At 41.1% G+C, this 24,480-nt stretch overlaps 1 protein-coding gene and 1 long non-coding RNA gene across 5 annotated transcripts in view; both read right to left on the bottom strand.

Annotated features, from left to right (window-relative positions):
* The window catches only part of LOC309643851, a 306,112-nt gene that overhangs the window by 193,398 nt on the left and 88,234 nt on the right, over positions 1–24,480 (bottom strand). The gene's annotated exons all lie outside the window — the stretch shown is intronic.
* The window catches only part of EIF2AK3 (eukaryotic translation initiation factor 2 alpha kinase 3), a 71,458-nt gene that overhangs the window by 42,773 nt on the left and 4,205 nt on the right, over positions 1–24,480 (bottom strand). For 3 of the 4 annotated variants that reach the window (XM_082426777.1, XM_082426776.1, XM_082426774.1), the window contains exon 2: positions 10,433–10,562. In XM_082426777.1, the coding sequence (XP_082282903.1) occupies positions 10,433–10,562 (130 nt within the window). Of the gene's footprint in view, positions 1–10,432; positions 10,563–24,233; positions 24,454–24,480 lie in introns of those variants that run through there. The other variant, XM_082426775.1, reaches the window with a different exon arrangement.

The raw sequence follows: 24,480 nt of genomic DNA, 5'->3' as shown, positions 1-24,480 counted from the left end.
GCACTCACCGCATCTAAACAAATTCATGTTCTCCCTCTCTACACCTGTTCCTTTTCTTTTTTCTTTTTTTTAAAGGGGCCGGGGAGCAGTCTCAGAGGACACTTTTATTTATTTATATTTTTTTGGCCGCACCAGCGGCCTGTGGGATCTTAGTTCCCTGACCAGGGATTGAACCTGGGCCCTCGGGTTCTCTTCAATCCGTCACTTTACTTCACTCACTTCCTCGGTCTCCTTATCATCCCCATCTGTACTAGACTGGCCTCTTAACTAGTCTCCCCGCTTCTGCTCTTCTTCCTCTCCCAGTGCATTCTCTACGGTCAGTAGAGACTGACTATATATGTCGTCAGTAGTCAGTAGAGTACAGGAGAGACTGATTTCAGTAGGATTTCAGGGATCCACCTGCTTTCTTCCAGACTGATCATTCCTGCTGCAAGGCCTGATGCCAGCTGTTTCCTCTCCCAGAGCAGTCCTTCCCAGCCTCTCTACCCATTTCTTGCAGCTCTTTCTCCTCATAGGATCTCAGTCGTAATAAACATAATTTCTTCTGAGAAGCCTTCTCTGACTTCCCAGCTTGGGAGGTCAGGTATCCTTGCTAAGTCTCTCTTAGTTCTACCCGTCCTTGTGACAGTTACCACAACTCAATTATGATACTGACACTATAATCATTTCGTATCTGGCTCCCCATCTGGCTCCACATACTGTCATGTAAGTTCCATGATGGCAAGGATCTCATCTGTCCTGGTCATTGCTGTACCCCAGTGCACAGCCCTGCAGGATCCCCTGCCCCCTTAAAGACCAGTTCAGTTTTGGATGTGTTAAGTTCAAGTACCTTTGAGTCTCCCACTAGGGTTAAGAAGCAGTTAAGGGCTTCCCTGGTGACGCAGTGGTTGAGAATCTGCCTGCCAATGCAGGGGACATGGGTTCGAGCCCTGGTCTGGGAAGATCCCACATGCCGTGGAGCAACTGGGCCCGTGAGCCACAATTACTGAGCCTGCGCGTCTGGAGCCTGTGCTCCGCAACAAGAGAGGCCCCGATATAGTGGGGGGCCCGCGCACCGTGATGAAGAGTGCCCCCGCTTGCCACAACTAGAGAAAGCCCTCGCACAGAAACGAAGACGCAACACAGCCGTAAATAAATAAATAAATTTAAAAAATAAGTTTAGAAAAGAAGCAGTTAAGTGCTCACAATGTGCTGAGCGCCATGCTAAGTCTGCTCTCTATATGAGGTCTTTGAGTGATTATTCCTGATAAAGCACATTAAGAATTATTAGAACAGAAAATGCAAACACATTGGTAAGTATTGAGGTATTTCAAAAGGCATGAAATATTGGAAAGGGGGCAAGAAATAAGCACAAGGATCTAGGGTTGAGTCTCTGCTTTACTACATCAGACAAACCTCTGAACCATTTTGAGCCCCAATTTTCTCATCTGGAAAATGGGGGTTAATAAGAGTATTTTATAAGGCTATGTTAAGGAATAAATAAGAATGGATTTGATGTCACTTTGCAAACTATAAAGTGCTAGTCAAGCAATACCTGTTAAGTAGATGTAATGATCCAGGGCTGCTATTTTGAACCTCTAAGGTAATTCGTGTGTGAGTGCACATATACATATACTTGTTAAAGGAAAAAGTTAAAAACGAAAATACAAACTCTTAATCTGACTATCTATAAATTCATCATGAGCCTTCTTTTAGTCTCCATAAGGAAACTTCAGAAATGACTATGGTTCGTTAACACTAAATTTCACATATTGCAAAAGAGCTTTTAGAATTCAAATAGTCGCTCCAAAAGTAAATTCAAGGAGAGAGCAGAAAGCTTAATTATGCCGTGTCAATAACAGTTGACCCTTGAATGCGTGTTTGCACTGCATGAATCCACTTACAAGTGAATTTTTGTCACTAAATACATACTCCAGTACTCCACGATCCATGGTTGAATTTGCGAACATGGAACCGTGGATACAGAGGCCCACGGAGATGTAGGATCTTCCACTGCACGAAGGGTTGGCACCCCATCCCCAACGTTGTCCAAGAGCCAACTGTAACTCTTTCCCAATCCTGAATTCACAACACCCATCTAAAAACAAAGTCTTAAAACTATGTAAAGATGAGTTCGATACAAGAATTAAATACATCAAACTGTGACCAGTCTTTGACTCACCAGAAATCTCTATCAGCCCTAAAATTCTCCTTTGAATATAGAAGTTCTGAAGGTTCATAAAGTACTTTATTGACCAAAAAGATAAACAATATTAAAGAGAAGTTAACAGGCATATTTTTATATATTTTAATTCTTTTTTTTTTTTTTTAAATAAATTTATTGTGTTTGGGTCTTCGTTTCTGTGCGAGGGCTTTCTCTAGTTGCGGCGAGCGGGGGCCACTCTTCATCGCAGTGCGCAGGCCTCTCACTATCGCGGCCTCTCTTGTTGCGGAGCACAGGCTCCAGACGCGCAGGCTCAGTAGTTGTGGCTCACAGGCCCAGTTGCTCTGCGGCATGTGGGATCTTCCCAGACCAGGGCTCGAACCCGTGTCCCTTGCATTGGCAGGTAGATTCTCAACCACTGCGCCACCAGGGAAGCCCTATATATTTTAATTCTTAAAAAATGTTACACTATATATCGAACACAAAATGGTAACTCTTAATAAAGTAAAATGAGCAACTGACCAGACTACTAGTTGACAAAATTGACTATTTGTGACTTTATGAGGAAAAAAAAAAAAAAAAAAAAGATGTTCCAACATTGTTGTGTTGAGGAAACAATTTTTTAAACATTTCCCTAAATTTCAAGGAAAACATTGAAATTACCATGACGGGGAAAGTAAAGGAAGCTTATCTGCTGAAAGTAAAATGTTCCCAGAAATCATACCTCAAAGACTAAGTAGGAGGCATCATGGTTAACAAGTAGTTACGTGATCTAAACATGAGGGATTATGAGATCTTTCAGTAGATCTGGATATTAGTCGAAGAAGGCATCCCATGTGATATGCTTAAAAGGAAATGTAGGTTAAAAAAAAAAAAAAAAGAAAGAAAATGCAAAAGAAAAAAGAAATCCTGAAGTGAGCTGTTATTTATGATCATCAAAGATTTTGAATTATTGACCAAGAGCAGTGAGATACCAAGTAGATAATTATTATTTCATTCTTTCTTTCCTTAACCTATAGTCAACCTACAAAACAAAATACCTCAAGGAAAACTACCAGGTTAACTTTTGAAGTATACTTTTTGCATTCACGGTGAAAAATACAGATTTAAGTACCTATCTTTGCCTTCACTTAGATTACTGTACATTCATAAAGGAGATAAATAATGTGCACGAGAAGTCAATTTCCTACAAAACAGAGTCAAACCAATTTCTCACTTGGCAACATGCGTGCTAGAATAAATCGATTTAGTTCACAGCACTGTTTTCAGCCATGCTAAGGGATTAATAAAACAAAATTAAAACAAAAAACTGTTTCGTTTCTATAATTAAAAGAAAAGCAATTAACCTAAGCAATTATTTAAATACTGGCTTGCTCCGTGATTGACAGTGACTTTTCCAAATAAACCACCATCTTAGATGGTGTTCATCTAAGGCTCAAATTGTGCTAGTTTATGTACAAATGAAAAAGTGCCAAATGACCAGACATCTTTCAGTATAAATTAGACTATCTTTAAAACAGATTACAGATCCTCTTTTAATAAAGCAATACTCAAAACGGTCTACTAATGGACCCTTGGTGAACAAATCAAGTAGCCGTTAAAAATGTACTCTTTTCAAAAGATCCCCCCCAACCTATGAAGGCCCTTCTTCGTGACTGCAGGCTGACTCTGCAGTGCGCAGGCTGGAAAGCTTCAGCTTTCATACTTGTCTGTTTCTGCACCTGCCTGAAACAGAAAGGCGGTGTGTCCCTTGGGGAGAAACATGCCTAAAATAAAATAAAACAAAACCCCAAACTCTAACTATAGACTTATGAGAGAGTTGTTTGTTCTTTTTAAGAGGAAAAAAAAAAAAAAGGACATTTTAACAGAAAACTGAAACAAAAAAAACAAATATGGTATCTCTAAATAAAGAAAAGGTAAAGGTATTGTCTAAGGACAGACTAGTTATATATACACAATTATAATATGCATTCTAAATACAGATAAGGAAGAAGGTCTTTGTTTTTATAAATGTGTTCCAAGACACAGAGAAGTAGACAGTTCAAGGATATTATGTCTACTTAGATTTGGTGAACAGTGATCCAAATGCCACCCAGAGACCCCAAAGAAAAACTATGCTAATATGTCACAAAACAGAATTTTAAGACAATCAATGAGGAACCACTGCCAAATCTCCTTAGTGCTTTTTCAAGGTTGAATCTGCATATAAATTAACAGTGGAAAGCAAATCAGATTTTACCTCAGGTGGTCCTTCTGAAAATTAAAAACAAAATTCTTAGCTAGGATCAAAAGTATCAGATTTAGAACCTAGGGGCACATGTTAAAGGTAACAGAGTAAACCTTAGGTTCATCATTTATTCTAACACACACACACACACACACACACACACACACACACACACAGTTTTAACTTGGTTTATATCAGTATTCTTTTGAGGAAGCTTATAAATACCTAGTCAAGAGGAAAGAGTGGCAAGTCAGATCTGTGTCCCATGGCACCTCAACCTTCCTGCAGCATACAATGCATTCTAAAAATAATGTGAAACACTTGCTTTTAATGGAACTGTCAATCTCTCTTATCCTTTGGGAACTTATTCTTTCCTTTACATAATCAAAACATGACTAAAGCAACATAATAAACTATTTTACATGCTTTTTGATCAGAAAAGGCTAAGGACATCATGAAAGCAGGCTGAGAGGCAATGAGATATGTACCTAATGGTAATGAATTTGTGCCATTTTTAAAAGAATCCTTAAATGTAGTAAAAGGGGAAGTTAAAAAATTCCTCTAGATAATTTATATGAGTGTTTCATGTATTTGATGGTACCTGAGTCCTGAAGTTAGGACAATCTTTAGAAATTTAGTCCCTGGTGGTCCAGTGATTAAAACTCCGCGCTTCCGCTGCAGGGGCGTGGGTTCGATCCCTGGTCAAGGAACTAAGATCCCACATGCTGCACAGCGCAGCCAAAAAATTTTAAAAAACAAGGAGAAGAAATTTAGTTCAATCCATAATTTTACAGAGAAGGAAATTAAAGCTCTACTGGAATAATTAGCCGGGTCACACAGCCAGTTAACAGCAACATCATGACTAGAACTGAAGCCTCTGAATCCCAGTGCCTCCTCCACACCACACGGCCTACAAAGTTCCTGTGATGCTTTTACTTTATTATTCTAGCAGAAGTACACGTGATCCATAACCAATTCCTCTATCATTAATAACTTAAAAATTATTATACAGTCTATCAAATCCTTTAGCCTTCAGCTTCTCATTAGATAAGTCACTTTAAGAATCACTGCACAGAGAATACATCTTCCCTGGCCTTCTGGGTTTAATTGGTTTCATCTTCGTACCACTCTTGATGAAAGGGTGGAGAAACTGACATTCTAATAGAGGAGTCTCCAAACGGAGCCTCCACTTGTCACCTGGGTGGCTCCTGCTACATCTCCCCACCAGTTCCTGCCTGCTGTACCCAGCTCTCCTCTGCACGCTACCTGTCCTAGCAAACGCTGGCTTCAGACAGAGAAAATTAACTGTTTCTCCCAAAAAGTTAGGGACCGTCATAAAATTGTCTATCAGATGCATTTAGAAGGGTATTGCATCCAATCCGGGGCATTTCAAATAGCAGTTTTTGTTCCTCTTTTGGTGGTGTTTTGTCCAGCTTCCAAACGTAACTTCTAGATACTGAGCGATACACACCTTGCTGAATAACAGGTGACCCAAGCTTGAAATACAGTCCTCTCTCCTTGTTAATGTTTATAACCTTAAGAATACTCTCATAATGGTGATATTTCTATTATATACTAGATCAGTCGTTCTCAAAATGTGGTCTGTGGACTCTGTTTGAGGTGCAGAGGGTCAAATGGTTTTCATAAGAAGGTGCTATTTGCCTTTCCCTGGGGTGCTATTTGCATCGCTGGTATAAAAGCAACGGTGACTAAAGCATGAATAAGGTACCAAACTCATAGTCCTGGCATCTTCACAGTCACACACTCACAGCAAAAAAAAGAAGAAAAAAGTTTCACTCGAGAATGTTCTGATGAAACAGTAAAAATTAATTTCATTAAATTGTGACCTGAGTACGTATCTTTTTACTATTCTGCCCGACTAACCAGGAGGTGTGCGTTAAGAACTTCTGCCACGAACTGAAGCATGTTTTGAGGAAAAGCACTTGTGTGACTGAGTTTTGAGCTGAAATTAGCGGCATTGCTCACAAAGCTCCATTTTTACTTGAAAAATTGAGAGAAAAGCTACAGTGATGAGACTTGGGTATTTGGCAGACGTTTTCTCAAAAATAAAGTGAACCTCTCACTTCAAGGAAAACAACTGACTGTGTCAATGATAAAATCCAAGTTTTCAAGCGAAAATTAGAATTTTGGAATAGCTGTATCTACCCATGTGAGCTTGACAGCTTCCCAGTACTGGAAGACTTTTCTGATGAGATCAGTGGTGACAGTAAAAAATCTGAGTTTACAAAATATTCTATAAGGAAATACGTCAACATTTGGAAGATCTGTGTAACTCAATGAATCAATATTTTCCAAATGATGTTAGAAAATCATGCACGAGTAAAAGGCAAGACAGACCAATGGATGTTACTGGTACAGAGTACAACAGTTCATTGATACGGTTTCAGATTCCACGGTGCAACTAACCTTTCAGAAACTTCCACTTGTTCTCGTGTAGAACCAAAAAAGAATGATCACAATCAACTGAAAAGGCTACTAAAATACTCCCTTTCTCCACCTACATATGGATTTTATTCTTCATACAGTTCAACCAAAACAACAATGCAACATATCGAATGCACAAGCATACAGGAAAATCAAGTTGTCTTCTATTAAACTGGAAATTAAAGAGATTTGCAAAAATATAAAACAATGCCACTTTTCTCATTAAATTATTTTTTGGGGAAATACAATTTTTCTTTTTCTTTTTCTTTTTTTCTAAAGATTTTTTGATGTGGACCATTTTTAAAGTCTTCATTGAATTTGTTACAATATTGTTTCTGTTCTGGTTTTTTGGCCCCAAGGCGTGTGGGATCTTAGCTCCCTGACCAGAGATCGAACCCACACTCCCTGCACTGGAAGGCGAATTCTTAACCACTGGACCGCCAGGGAAGTCCCCACTTATTCTTCATAAAAATGTATTATTTATGCTACGTGCAATGCAACGGGGTTCATTCTTAAAAATAATCTAATAATAAGTGTTTTTAAAATTTGTTTTAATTTTTAATATGGCTTAAGTTTAGATAGATATAACCCATGGGGAAGAAAGCTCTTTGGATCTCTTCTTAATTTTTAAGAATGTAAAGAGTCCTGAAACCATAAAGTTTGAGATTCACTGTACTGGATGAACAGCCTGAGTTGTAAACGGCAGGAACATACAAGATGCAGAAAGGGCTCCAGAGCAGGTGGAGTGGAGTACAGTCAGGCAAGCCTGGTTTAATCCCAGCTCTACCATCTAGTCGGTCTGTGACCTCAAGCAAATAACTTCTCTGAGCTTCGTATTCCTCTTCTGTAAAATGACACCAGCATATCAACCTCCGGAGGATGGCTGTGAGGATTACAGTGTGTGTAAAGTACATTGTGTGTATATTACAGGTCTGGGAACAATGCTGTCATTAGCATATCTACACAGTAAACACACAGTCTCAAGAAATGGTCCCAAGAACTTGGGGCAGTAGTGGTCTAGTAAATTTGTTTGTGTGTAAAGTAGGAAATTAAAACCTAGATAGGGGCTTCCCTGGTGGCGCAGTGGTTAAGAATCTGCCTGCCAATGCAAGGGACACGGGTTCAAGCCCTGGTCTGGGAAGATCCCACATGCCGCGGGGCAACTAACCCCGCGAGCCACAACTACTGAGCCTGCACTCTACAGCCCGCAAGCCACAACTACTGAAGCCTGCGCGCCTACAGCCCGTGCTCCGTAACAAGAGAAGCCACTGCAATGAGAAGCCCGTGCACCACAACAAAGAACAAAAGCAGCCAAAATAGATAAAATAAATTTATATATAAAAAAAACAAAACAAAACAAAAAAAACCTAGACAATGCAAAGAGGTCTCAGAATTCTTTTCCTGAAATGGAAAGTGGTCAGTGAGCTTTTCATTTATTGTGTAAAGGTGACATAAACTTTTAAAATATGCTTGCAATTCAGTATTTCAAAGCATTCTACCCAAAGGATCAAGGGTTGGGGGTGAGTGGGAAGGAGGACACTTAAAACAAGAGAGCCCTAACAAACCACAGAAAATGGTTTAAGGACTGGGGATGGTGAGAATACTGAACTGTAGTTTAAAAAACAGCTAATATAATTGCTATTGTAAGAAAAGCGTCAAGTTCGACTAGCTGCTTATAATTTAAACACGCTCAATGGCACTCAGGTTATTACGACTCTTTGTCATATCATGCAATTTATGTTTTTGTGAGTGTGCACATTTTAGTTTATAGAAACACACATGCTTTGTACCACTACAACACACTAAAATATTACCTCAGATGTAAACAGCTTACAATCTTCTGATTTTGCTCATCACCTTTCATGTCTAGTTTGAAAATAAAGCAAAATGTGCATACCCAAGCATAATCTCAGGAGGACACAAATAAATGAATATTCAGGTCTGAGTAGTAATTCATTTGACTATGACATCCAATTCAAACTTTTTAAGGCAATTTACAACCAAAGTGTTATTTATATTAATAATTCACAAGTTCACGATTCTCAACAGATGTTCCCGGTATACTGTCCGGTAGGCAACAGGCACTCTGAAAGTCTAGTCAAGGCTTAGCACACAGCGAGTGTGGAGGCTAGGCAGCGCCATCGCCCTAAGTACCTGCCCAGGTGCCCCAGAAAGGAATCCAGGCTGGGTTTTCTAGACAGCAGCGGGGTCACTGGGAGCAGTTTTCCCATCAGAAAATTCCATCACCACTAATCAGGTCATTCTCAAGCCCCTCATGTTAGGTTTTGTCTTTTCCAAACTTGATACCAGCTAAGAAGCTTTTTGAAAGGGAAAGATTGATGATGAAAGGGGGAAAAAAAAGTACCCTAGGGAGTATCCCATAGGGACAAGGTAGAAGGCTGAAGGTATTCTGGAAAACAGGTGACTGCTTCCATGTCAGCAGTCATAACTCAAAAGAGGGACTTATTTTAAATGATTTAAACAAGAGGGTAAAGCTCCAGAAAAGGAGAGAGATTTAATCTATCAGAGTCTAGACAAAAGGTCAGGTTGGGGGCTGTATTTAAATGAGGGGAGTCTAGACTTCCCTCATTTAAACACAGCCCTGGGCTTCCCTGGTGGCGCAGTGGTTAAGAATCCGCCTGCCAATGCAGGGTACACAGGTTCGATCCCTGGTCCGGGAAGATCCCACATGCCGCGGAGCAACTAAGCCCGTGCGCCACAACTACTGAGCCTGCGCTCTAGGGCCCGCATGCCTAGAGCCCGTGCTCCACAACAAAGAGAGGCCACTGCAATGAGAAGCCTGTGCACCACGGCGAAGAGTAGTCCCCACTCGCTGCAACTAGAGAAAGCCTGTGCGCAGCAACAAAGACCCAACGCAGCCAAAAATAAATAAATAAATAAATAAATTTAAAAAAATAAATAAACACAGCCCCCAACCTGCCCCTCATCAAGGTGGGCAGTGTCCTTACTTTACTGATGGTGACACTAAAGCTCTGAGGGGCTAAGTCACCTGCCCAAGTTTTGGAGTCACATACCAGAGTAGTTTTGGAAGCAAGGTCTCTTTTTTTGCAAATAATCCATCTTGTCTAAAATTACACTCCAAGAAAACTTCAGATGAATTATGTTTACAATTAGGATGTACAACTGAGGGAAAATGTAGTGAATAATTTATGGGATTTTGCAGCATGCATTCCTAACTATTAAAACACAGTTATTTATATTTGTTTTATTATTTCTAGGGACCCTGTGATGATGAGGAGGAGGAGGTTGATAATAGGAAGAAGAAGTTATGATCATGTTACAGCTCAGATAATGAGATTTACTGATACAGCAGAGAGTATCCTCAATTACTCATTTATATCATTAACTCATTCAATGCCTGAAACAATCCTAAGAAGTAGGTGACATTACCCACCTCATTTTACAGGAGGGAAACTGAGGAATAGAAAAGCTAAGTAAATGCCCCAAGGGGACACAGCTTGTCAGAGACAGACATGCGCTACACTTAGGCAATCGGACCCTGAGCCACAGCTCTCTAAGCAAATACCTACTACTAATAGCAGCAATTGATGATTTTAACTAAGTTTTCCAGTCAACATATAACAGAAAATTCTTACCTCCGGTTTGCTAAGGCTGGATGACACCAAGGAACCGGATCCCACGTCCAAATCCCACTGCTTTTTACCATGGTTCTCAGGATCCAAGGCAGCAATTCGGCCATCTAAAGTGCTGATAATCACTAAGGATCTGTAAATTTAAAAATTCATAGGACAGAGTTAAAAAGATATCGAAGACATACACTCAAAAGGAACCAGCCTTTCCCCAGGCCGCTATCTGTAAGGGGGGGGGGCACCTCCTCACGACACTTGTAGTCTTTCCACCACTCTCTGTCTTGAGCCCTCCAGGACAACTGCACTATGCCCTTTATGGGTTTGTTCCACTTATGAAAAGCCCCAGACTCCGAGGTCACCCCTCCTTCCCACACTCTAATCTCCACATGGAATTTGACATGCCCTGCTCTGTCCTCTTCCATTTCCCCAACTCCTAAAGCCTTCGCCCTGAAACATCGTCCCCTGAATGTTCACTTACCTTCTTGCTCTGGCAGAAACCTGGCTCTCCCTGAGGACGCTGCTTCAGAAGCTATGAGAATTTTCTTCTCCATAACCCTCACCAGGTCCAGTGATGGCGTAGGCGTACTCCTTGCGCCTCGCTACCATTTCTGAACTATTTTCTTTCTCTCCTCTCTAAAAATCCTCAGGACCAGGTCATTCCATCCATTACTCCTCCTAATAATTGTCTACTGACCCTTGGGTCACTAGCCCCATTCCTTGAGGATTTTGGCTCCTGGTTCACTGTCACTATTAACATGTTCTGTGGGTTTTCATTATCTGTCTACCTCGCCTCAGTCCCTAAGCCCTCGTCATTACCAGTCACAACTTCCCTGTCCCACTGAAATTTCAAGCATTCCAGCCCCAGTCACCAACCCCTCTTTTCCAGCTCACCTCCTCTACTTCCTTGACTCCAAAAAACCTCTGACCCCACCAGAACCCTATCAGCCATTGATCCTGCCACTGGTCCCCTGAACTTCACTACCATTATGCCTTCACTTCTTTCTTATCCAGTTTAAATTCCATAGTCCTTTTTTTTTTTTTTTTTTTTACTTTTTGGCTGCACAGTGCAGCATGCGGGATCTTAGTTCCCTGACCAGGGATCGAACTCATGCCCCCTGCAGTGGAAACCTGGAGCCTTAACCACTGGACCACCAGGGAAGTTCCCATAGTCCTTCATGTTAAGCACTTCCTTGCTCACGCCCTCAACTCCCTACCCGCTCTCTTACATCTCACACTGAACTAGCAGAACTCCAACCCTGGTTCAATTTTCTGCCTTCGCTCAATCTTGCACCTGTGCGGTTGAAGAAAAATATAACCATGCTGACTGGTGTCACTCTACTCATGACCATCAACATCACAAAAGGGCTCGAATGATGCTCCACAATCATAACACGTTTCCCTAGTCTATCCACTCTCCCACTGTCCTAGGTTAACTATTTCATTTTGCCTTTGCCCTCAAACTTCCTACCCTAGCTCTTCCAAGCTCGTGCATCTCAGGGACTATGCTTCCTAGATAGGTGTTTACTAAGGAAAACAGAAATAATCAAAAGAGATCCCACCATCCCATCTCTCCATGTATCAGCACCTGGACCCATGAAATCTACCTCCCCTCCTCTTACTGCAGGTGAATTGTCCACGACTCCATCCACTACCAACACTCCACTTAGGCAATAGGTATCTGCCTGTGCATACATAGGGACTCACTCCTCTAAAACCTCTCCTCTTGCTCTCCCATCAATTATTCCCCCTCTACCACAGCATTCCTCTCAGCCTTCAAACCTGCCATTATATCCCCCAACTTAAAAACCCAACCAGATTAAATATAATGATCCACTCTCCCCACTCCAGCTTCCAATCCATCGCTCGCCCCCCTTTGGAACAAAACTCCTTGAAAGAGTTGTTATGTAGTCTGTGTCTCCAAATTCTCTCCCCCTTTCTGTGCTGAACTATTTCTAGTCAAGTTTTTCCCTCTACCCCTTCATGAACAGGCTCCTGTGGGACTCACCACTGACCTTCACACAGACAAATCCTATTCACTTGACCATCCAGCGGCATGTGATCAGCTACTTCTCCTGCTCTCCATCAACTACTCTCTTTTTTTTCCTGTTTTATTGATGTTTTTTCACTTAAGTTTTTTTTTTTTTTTTTTAAAGTACAGTTGATTTACAGTGTTGTGTTAGTCTCTGGTGTACAAAAAAGTGACTCAGTTATACATACGTGTGTGTGTGTGTATGTTCTTTTTCATATACTTTTCCAATATGGTTTATTACAGGATATTGAATATAATTCCTTGTGCTATACAGTAGGACCCTGTTGTTTATCCTCTAGCAACCACTCTTCACGTGGCTTCCAGGGCACCATCTTCTCCTGATTATTTTTTCTTAGTTTAATGCTTCCTTGTCTCAGTTTCATTTCCTGGTCCCTCTTCATCTCTCCTATCTCTAAAAATATTCTCTACCTACACGTACTTTTCTTTGGTGGTCTCATAGATGAAAATATCATCTATATACTGGCAACTTCCAAATTTGTATCTCTGGTTCCAGGCCCCTTCCCTGAACTCTGGGCATACATGTGTAACTGCCTGCCAGACTTTTTTTTCTAATAAATTTATTTATTTTATTTATTTATTTTTGGCTGTGTTGGGTCTTCGTTGCTGCACGCGGGCTTTCTCTATTTGCGGCGAGTGGAGGCTACTCTTCGTTGCGATGCGCAGGCTTCTCATTGCAGTGGCTTCTCTTGTTGTGGGGCATGGGCTCTAGGCGCACGAGCTTCAGTAGTTGTGGCACATGGGCTCAGTAGTTGTGGCGCACGGGCTTAGCTGCTCCACGGCATGTGGGATCTTCACGGACCAGGGCTCGAACCCATGTCCCCTGCCTTGACAGGCAGATTCTTAACCACTGCGCCACCAGGGAAGTCCCATTGCCTGCCAGATTCAGATTGTCCTACAGGCTTCTCAAAGTGCACATATCCAAAATCAATATCCCCAGACTGATACCCCCAATTCCTCAAACACATCATGCATGATTTTTCCTCAGGGACTTTGCAGCTACTGTTCCTTTGCATCCTGGAACATATACCCCAGATACATGACAAGCTCTCAATAAATATTTGTGGAATGAAAGGATTTGTTGAATAATTGTTCTAGGAATTTGTTAGGTATATCTGTCAGCTTCTGAAAGACCATGCAAATTCCAAGCACATATAGTTATGTTCCTGGTTCAGGTTATAAAATGTAACTTTTATCTATCCTACTTCATATACAATATATACAAATTCAAAGTAAAGCTACAAGTCGATTAAGACAAACCAGTTCAAGTACACTCATTTGAAACCTTTCAAAGAACTTAACTGTTTAGCAAATGAATAAACTTATCAAGTGAATAAAAGTGTTAATTTAGTTCCCCAACTATACACTAATTCTCACTTTGAATTTTTCAAATGGTAACTCTTAGTCTAAACTGTGAAAATAAAGACTTTTTGCCACACTACAAACTAGTAATTTTCAATAACACACCAAAAGAAAAGGAACTCAACTCCTTTCCCCATGCATTACCCTGCATTCTAAAGAGATCTACTGGGAGTTGGATGAGGAGGAGAATATAAGCCAAAAAATTATGTTATGATGAAGGGTATAAAAAAATTCATACCTGACAAACCAGAATGGAAAAGAATATGAAAAGAATATATACGTGTGTGTACATATATATATATGTATATATATATGTACACACACACACATCTGAGTCACTTTGCTATACAGAAAAAATTAATATAGCATTGTATATCAACTATACTTCAATAAAATTTCCAAAAAAAACACCTCATACCTTAGATGTGCCAATTTACAAATAAAAGCAATAGACTCTAATTCAGTTAGAGATCAAGGGTTCGGAGCCAAGTCAACTCTTTCCTAGTCCCACTGCAGAAAGATCCGATTTTTCTGTTCAACAATCATTAACCATAAATAAATGGTAGAATGAAAAACCCTCTAATTGAGACAAAACTTAGTATACGCAAAGTGTAACCCATGAAGAATTAAGGAGACCATTGGAGCACTTCAGATGCTATTTTTTAAAAATTCAGAACCAATGTTGTTCATTTAATCATGCTAGGCATTCCACTGTTAACAACAACAAGGAAAAAGCTACACTTTTTCTGAATATGTAGTTATTTGTGCTAGAGGTTTATACAGAGAAAAATGGTAAAATTTTAACTTTCATTTTCAAAACAAAGAAAAACCCAACAATAAAGTATGCATATGTCTTATGTATATATAAAACACATTTTAATAAGTAATTTGGAGTTTAATATCTAACTATCACTGAAAACCTATAATGTGAGGTGCGTTTAACTGAGTCAAAGATTCTGCTTTTTAAAATAAACAAGATATTTTCAGAGGATGAACTACTATATTTAGAGAATATGTGTGAATTCTAGCAATAATTGAAAGAAAGACAAACATGCGGGCAGGAACAATTAAGTACATCACCCTCTTAACTGCTACTGATATTTAGTATAATCTGGTTCTTTGATTTGAATGGCGCATCCTTAATTCTTTTCACCTCTCTTAATGGGAATAACAGAAACTGCCATAACAAACCCTGTCAGGTATCAAAAAAAAAATTCTTCATTCTCCTCTGTTACAAGTTATGGGCTCTGTCCCAAGCACATCTCTGGAAGGGAGTTTCCCCTTCTGCCGTGGCTGGAACTGAGCAGCACCGGCCAAGGAGATATGTAACGATTTAGACGGTTACACCTTACCACATTCTTGGAGAGAGATGCTCTGACATACTGTTGGGTGAGAGAAGCATCAAGGAGACAGACACTGCTGAAAAACAAAGTCCTCGGGGTGTATGCAGGACAGTCAGAGGTGGCAATAAGATATGGCATTTAGAACAAACATCAGTGAGAGCTGAATAATGAGCCTGCCACCGCCCGCCACCAAAAACCAGGGAGAATCTAAGGCCCTTTATCTCCCCACGATCCACTCACTCGCCCTATTTGGAGGTTTCTATGAGCAAGATGAAACACTCTTAACTTATTTAAAGATCAAAGGAACTGCAGAAGCAGCATTTCCTGTGGAAAGAATCAGAGCTTTGAAGTCAGCCCTGTGTGCCCAGCCCCATGGCTCTGATCTTGTTCTGCTCCCAGCTCCATTCGAATTGCTTTTTCATGGGTAAAACAGGACTATTTCACTCAGCTCAGCATAACTCAAATTTGCCTGATTATCAAAATAATCTGGAGTGCTTGTTAAAAACCAGTAAAGGTTCACAGGTCCCCTCCCCAGAACAGGGTTGGGAGACGATAGCTTAACGAGTACCTGAGGTGAGTCTCAGGATAAGGTCAGTCTGGCAAAGAGTGATTTATCTCAAAGGGCTATTGCCTAGGAGTAAAAGAAATAATCCATTACCTGGATGAAGACGGCCTACTGATCAACTCTGTCAGCAAACCCTTTTGAAACTTCTCTCACTTAACACATTGCTTCTGTTTACAAAGGCGTTTGTTTGGATGATTCAACAGCAAGCACTATTCTCTCACCCATAACGCCATTCTTCAAAGCTCCTCTCAAGAAAGGTCTGCAATGACCTCATCCGATGGCCAGGTTCATCCCCTCATCAGGGTCATCCCTGCAGCGGCAGCGGGGACACTGGCTGCCTCCCATTCCGGCTCAGTCCTCGCCCCCTCCTCACCTGCCATCCTGACAGCTCTCAATCTCTAACAAGCAGGCCGAGGAGTTCCAGCTTTAGCCAAAGCCCGCCGCTTACTCTATGTGTAACCTGACAGCTACTTATAACCAAATACAAAAGCTGTATTTTTTCTGAATATGTAGTTACTTGTGCTAGAGGTATATACAGAGAAGAACGGTAAACTTCTAACTTTCAGTTTCAAAACAAAGAAAAAAATCCAACAATAAAATGTGCGTATGTCTTACGTATATATAAGAACACTAGTTCTGCATTTTCAGCAGGGCATCACCACAAAGCCTTCAGAAAACTTCCCTTCTCTCTTCCAGCTTTCTGCATCCATCCCATCACTGAACATCTAAATCAGAAATCAGATCCGCCTCCTCCCTCACCCTCTACATTTAGACGACAGTCATGCACTCTGGGTTCTACTTCTATAGCTTCCTTTACATCTTTTCATTCTTCTTCAGTCTCACTGTCCTTGTCCTACAACAGATTCACATGTCTCATTAGAACATCTTCAAAAGACTTTCTGCCGGGCTTCCCTGGTGGTGCAGTGGTTGGGAATCCGCCTGCCAATGCAGGGGACACGGGTTCGATCCCTGGTCTGGGAAGATCCCACATGCCGCGGAGCAACTAAGCCCCTGCGCCACAACTCTAGAGCCCGTGAGCCACAGCTACTGGCCCGCGTGCACAACTACTGAAGCCTGTGCACCAAGAGCCCATGGTCCACAACAAGAGAAGCTACCGCAATGAGAAGCCTGCACGCCGTAACAAAGAGTAGCCCCCGCTCGCCGCAACTAGAGAAAGCCCGCAGGCAGCAATGAAGACCCAATGCAGCCAAAAATAATAAATAAATAAATAAATTAATTAAAAAAAAAAAAGACTTTCTGTCCCTGGTCTCGTACCCCCTGCTCTTCCGACAGTGTTTTTTTTTTTTTCCCCATCAGTTTTGTTTCTATAATAGAGATCTGATAAACTTCCGAAGCTCCCTGTGCCCACTGAATAAAGGCCACACTGCTTGGTATGGCACATAATCTGGCATAACCTAGGTTTCTAACCTTTTGAACAAAGTTCCCTTGTTAATTTGGTTTTTGTCGCATGTCTTCAATGATTTCGTGTGCCCCTAAAACATCACTTCTAATGAATTCCCCCCATCTTTAGAGGAACTATTTAAGTACCAATCAAAATATTCAAGACTTCTGGAAAGAAGTAGCTAAAATTACTAGTTAAGTTTGGTATAATTCCAGTTCAAAACCGAGAAACTTGACTTTTTAATTAGCCTTCTCCTCAGTGAATGTCCAATTTCCATTAGGTTATTTGGAAAATAAGGACAATCTCATGGATCCCGCATAGGCAGGTGCATAGGGGTCTGGGAGCCCTGGCTCAGAAACCACTGCACTGAGCCCTTGCTCACGTCATCCCTGCAGCTGAGACTGTCCTTGACACTTCACTTTCAAGGACTCACTCACTTGACGTCTCCATTCTCTTCACTCTCAGACTCCTCTTATGTCACTTTTCATCCATTCTAGTACAGCTAATTCTTTAACACATGTATCTCCCTCTCAGACCTGGGACTCAAGGACAGCCCAGGGGCCCATTTATCTACCCTCAGCATCTAACAGTGCAGAGCCCCTAATAAAATGCAATAAATGTTTGTTGAATGAATAAATCTTGCTAGGGCAGATACTACTATTCACATAAAACAAAAACAAAAAAGAAGCTAAGAAAGATGTAAAAAGATGCAACTTGCCTAAGGCACCAAAATAAGAGGTTTTGGACAGAATTCTGAAGCATAAATTTCAGGGGTTTTTAACTCTATCGTTCTGTTAGCTATATGTCTGCATAAGTGGCAACTCCTATATGACTATAATGTGCAGCTTTTATTCCTTCCAGAAGTCTCATCAAGATGCCACATATCCTGTTACTGCTTTGATTTTGCCCTTAACTGAGCAGAAATGACCTTAGGCCACAATGAATACTCAATTTTTTAAAAATTTTGTTTGCTCTGACTTCTGTCACCCAGAATACCTGGCTATTTACAATTAAGTTTATCTGAGTCTGATAAGTAAATGCTGAATTCCTTCATACAGTAACTTTAAAGGGGTCTTAATGCCTGTATAAATTTCCCAGGTGAAACAGACGCAGGTGACAGTAGAACACTGTATCAATTAAATGGTTTCTACAGTAACAACTGCTTATTTGAAAATTGTACATTTCCTGTTGTGGGGAAAAAAAGTCACAAAGTTAAAAATGTGATTGGGTTAAATCTGCTCTTTTGATATAACCAAGAATCCTCTTCCTAAAATACATGCTCTCACTCAAAGAAGCATATATTCTTGTTGAAAAACAAACATACTAATTGGACTTTACTTCTTAGTCCTCACCTACTAAGTAAATCTTCGAATCAAACTTCCTTTATTTAAACCTGTCACAAGACTAGCCATGCCCCAAATCCAAACAAATATAGTGCCAAAAATTACTAACTATATAACTTTGACATATCACCTAAATCTTAAAGAAATACAATCTAAGTTTTCAATGTTATAAACCACATGAGAGCGGCAGATATCCTTTTCCAGTTAGATTAAAACATTTTTCGCAGCACTTTTTCTGCTTTATTCTAGGAAACCTTTTAAATAAAATGGTTAGTAACAGAGCAGGGTGAAAAAAATTAAAAATTAATCTCCCCTCTCACATTTAGTTCTGAAACCTACCAGCTCTCCTTTCTGTATTTTAAAACGTTTTGTAATAAAAATGTACAGGCAGCTCCTCTCTTACAAAAAAAGGAAAAAAAGCAGATGGAGTTTCCAGGCAGTATTTAGGAAATGAAGGACCATGTGGAAGCCACAGTTCACAGCAGCTGATAAAGACAGGTTGCCTTCTGTGCCCAGGAGTGTGAATACAGAACCGTTTCCTCAATCCTGTCACATATCATATCCAGAGTCCAGGTGTCAGTTAAGCTAAAAACACAATTATAGGGGCTTCCCTGGTGGCGCAGTGGTTAAGAATCTGCCTGCCAATGCAGGGGACACAGGTTCGATCCCTGGTCCGGGAAGAGCCCACATGCTGCGGAGCAGCTAAGCCCATGTGCCACAACTACTGAGCCTGCGCTCTAGAGCCCGTAAGCCACAACTACTGAGCCTGCGCTCTACAGCCCGCGAGCCACAACTACTGAAGCCCGTGCACCTAGAGCCCATGCTCTGCAACAAGAGAAGCCACGGCAATGAGAAGCCCATGCACCGCAACGAAGAGTAAACCCCACTCGCGGCAACCAGAGAAAAGCCCGTGCACAGCAATGGAGACCCAACGCAGCCAAAAATTTTAAAAAAATTTTTTTAAAAAAAGACAATTATAGACAGGAAGGATAATCCATTACTCACCTAAAGCATGTTTATTTTGGCTTACAGCTTGCCTTGATACTTATGCACAAATTCTTTTTTCAGTGTGATTTGTAGTCAATTTTAAAAGTCTTGGGTCAGAAAAGTGAGCAGATAACTGAGTTCCCTTTCAACAGTGTACCCTAAGACTCTATTATTCAATTGTCATTTTAGTTTAAAAAAGAAAAAGGCTTGATTATGAATCTGAAGATCTGAGGAAGACCACAGATTTATGTATCATTGATTCAGATCAGATCAATTTGTAAAAGGACAGAGAGGAGAAAGAAAGAAAAGGGAATTCTATGGAGAACAGTATGGAGGTTCCTTAAAAAACCAAAAATAGAATTACCATATGACGCAGCAATCCTACTACTGGGCATATACCCTGAGAAAACCATAATTCAAAAAGACACATGCACCCCAATGTTCACTGCAGCACTATTTACAATAGCCAGGTCATGGAAGCAAGCTCTATGCCCATCAACAGATGAATGGATAAAGAAGATGTGGTACATATATACAATGGAATATTACTCAGCCATAAAAAGGAACAAAATTGGGTCATTTGTAGAGACGTGGATGGACCTAGAGACTGTCATACAGAGTGAGTAAGTCAGAAAGAGAAAAACAAATATCATATATCAACGCATATATGTGGAATCTAGAAATATGGTACAGATGAACCGGTTTGCAAGGCAGAAATAGAGACACAGATGTAGAGAACAAACGTATGGACACCAAGGTGCGGAAAGTGGCGGGGGGGTTGGTGGTGAGATGAACTGACATATACACACTAATATGTATAAAAAGATAACTAATAAGAACCTGCTGTATAAAAAATAAATAAAATTAAATCATCTTACATTTGCAAAGTATTTTCAGGTTACAACTCATTAAATCCAAAAATTTCCGTTTACAGATGCACAAATTAAAGAAGCACCATAGATGAATGTCAAATTTAGTAATACTTTTGTTAGAGGGAAATCAGAGGCAAAAGGAACACATACTTTACAAATTAGTATCATAGTTAAAACTAGTGCTTTACAACTTCCGGGGTTGTCAGATGTCCATATGAAGATGCTCATCCCATCACAAGAACCCCAAGTGACACTTCGCAGCTTGTTATTTGTGCTGAAGTCGGAAAACTGGTAACTCATAACTTATGCCAAGGTGCGTGCATAAAACCGAACAGTGAGGTGAGATTTTGACTTTCTTCCCAACTTTCTGCACTGACCATCTCATTTAAATTTCAACTAAATGTAATATTTAACAGGACAAGCACTGACAAGACTGCTACCAGGAAAACAAGTTTATTTTAGCTACTTTTTAAAGGGGAAAAAAGTAGTTTATTCACTCATTCACATGTTTGAGATGCAGAGTAAGCATTTAGACCGAAACCGATGAAAATTCCATCAAGAGAAAAAAAAAATGAACTAACGAGTCTCATTCTGCTTCTTGGCATCAAAAAACAACATGCAGGGCTTCCCTGGTGGCGCAGTGGTTGAGAATCTGCCTGCCAATGCAGGGGACACGGGTTCGAGCCCTGGTCTGGGAAGATCCCACATGCCGCGGAGCAACTAGGCCCGTGAGCCACAACTACTGAGCCTGCGCGTCTGGAGCCTGTGCTCCGCAACAAGAGAGGCCCCGATAGTGAGAGGCCCGCGCATCGCGATGAAGAGTGGCCCCCACTTGCCACAACTAGAGAAAGCCCTCGCACAGAAACGAAGACCCAACACAGCCAAAAATAAATAAATAAATAAATCCAAAGTTTAAAAAAAAAAAAAAACAACATGCAAAAACAAAGACCTTCATTCCCCATCTCCCTCTTTTAAAAAGTTTTGCAAGGACCATGGTTTTTCACAGCTGTTTGCAATAAAGGCTTGGTTAATCCAAATTTGTTCCCCTAATCTTCCTTCTTTAAATAAACAGGATATTGGTCTATTATTATAGAACTGATATTCTCTTTTTTTTTGACTTTTTTCTGAAGAGCACTTACAAACAAAAGTTTTACAAACACATACTTATCTCTTGTTGATTCAACCAACTTACTTACTCAAGATTTCTCCAACTTTCCACACTATCTTAATTAAGTTACCAGGCAGACCCTTAAACCCTGGCCTATCTCTTCCCAGCCAATTGTGTTTGCCAAAGATCACTTACTCTCTGGCAGGCAAAATTCCTCTATTTTCACTCTTTTTCTGAGAAAGAAGTGGTCCTCTTGCTTGCCAACTACCTTCGCCTCCTCTTCTATTCCTTTCTTTTTCAACCTGTCTGTATAGGCTCCCACCCTCTGAATGTATAAAGAAGATCAGAGGCAGAGGTCCCATCAGGTTTAACAGTGAGGGACTAAGGAAGTGGAGCCAAAAAGGATGAATCTTTTTTTTTTTTTTTTTTTTTTTGGCTGCAGAGCATGGCTTGGAGGATCTTAGTTCCCTGGGCAGTGGAAGCACAGAGTCCTAACCACTGGACCACCAGGGAATTCCCCAAAAGGATGACTAACTCCTTCTATAATTGTGCTCATCCCAAATCCCTCATCTTCTCAGTCCTCACCCTACGCCTCCAGCCTAGCCAGCTGTATCTTTGTCTCCTTTGCTGGCTCATCTTCTCTAAAACATACGGCATTTCCTGAGATTTTTATCACGAGTCTCCTCTTCACACAGTTGCAACCATTTACCCTGATGTCTCTCCAACTGCAGTCGCTTGTTTCCTACCTAATCTCTCCCTCTGGATGTCCTGCCAGCACCTCCAAGTCATCATGTCCAACACCAAACCCCTTACCTTTTCCTCCCTGCTCCCCTAAATCTTTCCACTTTCCCACCTGTGCTCTCACCTTCTAGCCACCCTGTCTCCATGTTCAGACACCGGTACCCAGGGAGGAGGAATCAATTCATTTGCCAGGAACCAAGGTTCTGCTTCCGATCTCTCAAATCTACCCCTTCTGTTCTATATCCACTGGACAGTACACCTCTCATCAGCACCGCTATAACACGCTCCTTTTGGTGTCCTTTCCTCAAGTTTTCAGGACACGGGATTGCTGGGGAAATATTCCTTAAGCACAAACTTCAATCAGGTCTGGCATTCGAGATACTCTACACCAAGACTTCTCAAACTGTAGTGTGTATGTGAATTGATGCTGACCTTGTTAAAACGCAGATACTCTTTCAGTGGCTCTGGGCAGTGCCTGATTCTGGATTTCTAACATGTTTCCAAGTGGTGACGACGTTACTAGCATATGGCTGTATATATACAATGTGCCCCAACCTATTTTTCTAGCCTTATCTTCTATCCCTCCCTGCCCAGCACACATGTATGTATGTCTGTATCTCTCTTGTATGCACAGGTCACACACATACACATACACACACACAGATGCATACAAACAAAATAATGTTCCCTAAACATACTTCCCAGCTTTTGTGCCTCTTGCTGTCTCCTCAAGTCCAGCCTCTGCCCATCACAGTTCTACCCACTTTTCAGGAAACAACTCATTCTGCCACAACATTTTCTCATCTTCTCTTCTACCTCACCTGGGTACCGCACCCACTGAACACTACAAAAACCCTGGGACACTGATGGCACTTAATTTGCATGGCTTCTGCCCTGTAAAGTCATTATGGGTCCCCTTATTTAATCCTCACTGCCGAACTGCACTACCTCTTGGAGGGCAGGGGCTATCTGCCTAACCTCTGTAACCCCAGGGCATCCTGGGGGCCTCTTAAGTGCCAATAAATACCTGCTGCAGTGGATGTGTATTTTAAGAAAAATGAAACATGTTTCTCTACTTCATGTAACTTAACTTTGAGCAAGTGCTTCAGAAGTTTCTTTAAGATACACAAAAACACTCTTTCTGGATAGCTCACTCATTAGCAAAACCTACGAAAATTTTGCCAGATGTTTGCCACTTTAAAAACATCTACATATAAACATGCAAGGGGTGCTTCTAGAATTTTAGTACTTATTCTAGTTACGGTAGTCTCCAAGCAAAATATCAAGGTTCTGATATTTAACTGAAAATTTAAACCTAATTTGTCATAATCTAGTAATTACCACACTGTAAATTTACAATACTTTCTAATCCAGATTCTGGATTAATTTACCTAATGCTCCTGTTATCATTCCATTTATTAAATCACTTTCTCCCTGGGTGTGCTAAGATTAGCCATCTGCAAAATATTTTACCATTAAAATGCCTTACATTTGTGTCCAGACTTTGAAAAGTGCTTTAAAACATGTATCTTGAAGTAACGTTTTTAAGGAGATGAAGCAACTCAACCAAGACAGCCCTATATTAAATGTTTATATAGTAAACCCTATAAATATCAGAGAACTACCAAAATTCAAGAACACACCCATAGCTCCTAAACTTTAGTGTGTTCAAGAATTGTCTGCGTGTTAAATTTGCAGATTCCAGGTTCTTACCCTGAGAAAGTCTAATTCAGTAAATCTGGAGTCGGACTTAGAAAACTGTACAGTTAACCAGCATCCCCAGGTGGTTCTGATGCAGGTGTTCCGCAGAACTCAATTACAGAAATACTGACCTCAACCCTGGTCCGTGGGCACTACAGGGGTATGTTTAAAGGGACACGTTGAAATCTCTTTGTGAAGTCCTTTCCCCAAACAGCTGTCACACCAGCACAGACATAAGGTAATTCACGAAAGAAAACAAATGGGGGCTGTAAGTTCCTTGGGATACTAGTAAAGCTCGAAAGCAATGCAAGAGGGAAAGTGACGTTTCTTTCCCACCTCGACCTCCATTCTCCGAGCATCCTCCAGGTACCTTCGAGGATGCTGCTTGCGCCTGGGAGCTAGAATCGGGCGCCGGGGCGCGGAGCGAGGCCAGTCTCCGGTCCAGGGGATGGGAAGGCGGCCCCGCGCTCTCCCCCAGGTCAGCAGCAGTCCTCCGCCAGCGAGAGGCCGTGGCCGAGGGGGGGACCGCGGCCACCAGATCCTCCGCGGCGCACGCGCATAAACAAGTAGACTCCCGGGGTCA

The sequence above is a fragment of the Balaenoptera physalus genome, assembly GCF_965194825.1.
Source record: "Balaenoptera physalus genome assembly, chromosome: 15".
Taxonomy (NCBI): domain Eukaryota; kingdom Metazoa; phylum Chordata; class Mammalia; order Artiodactyla; family Balaenopteridae; genus Balaenoptera; species Balaenoptera physalus.
This window is presented reverse-complemented; position numbering and strand designations above follow the sequence as displayed.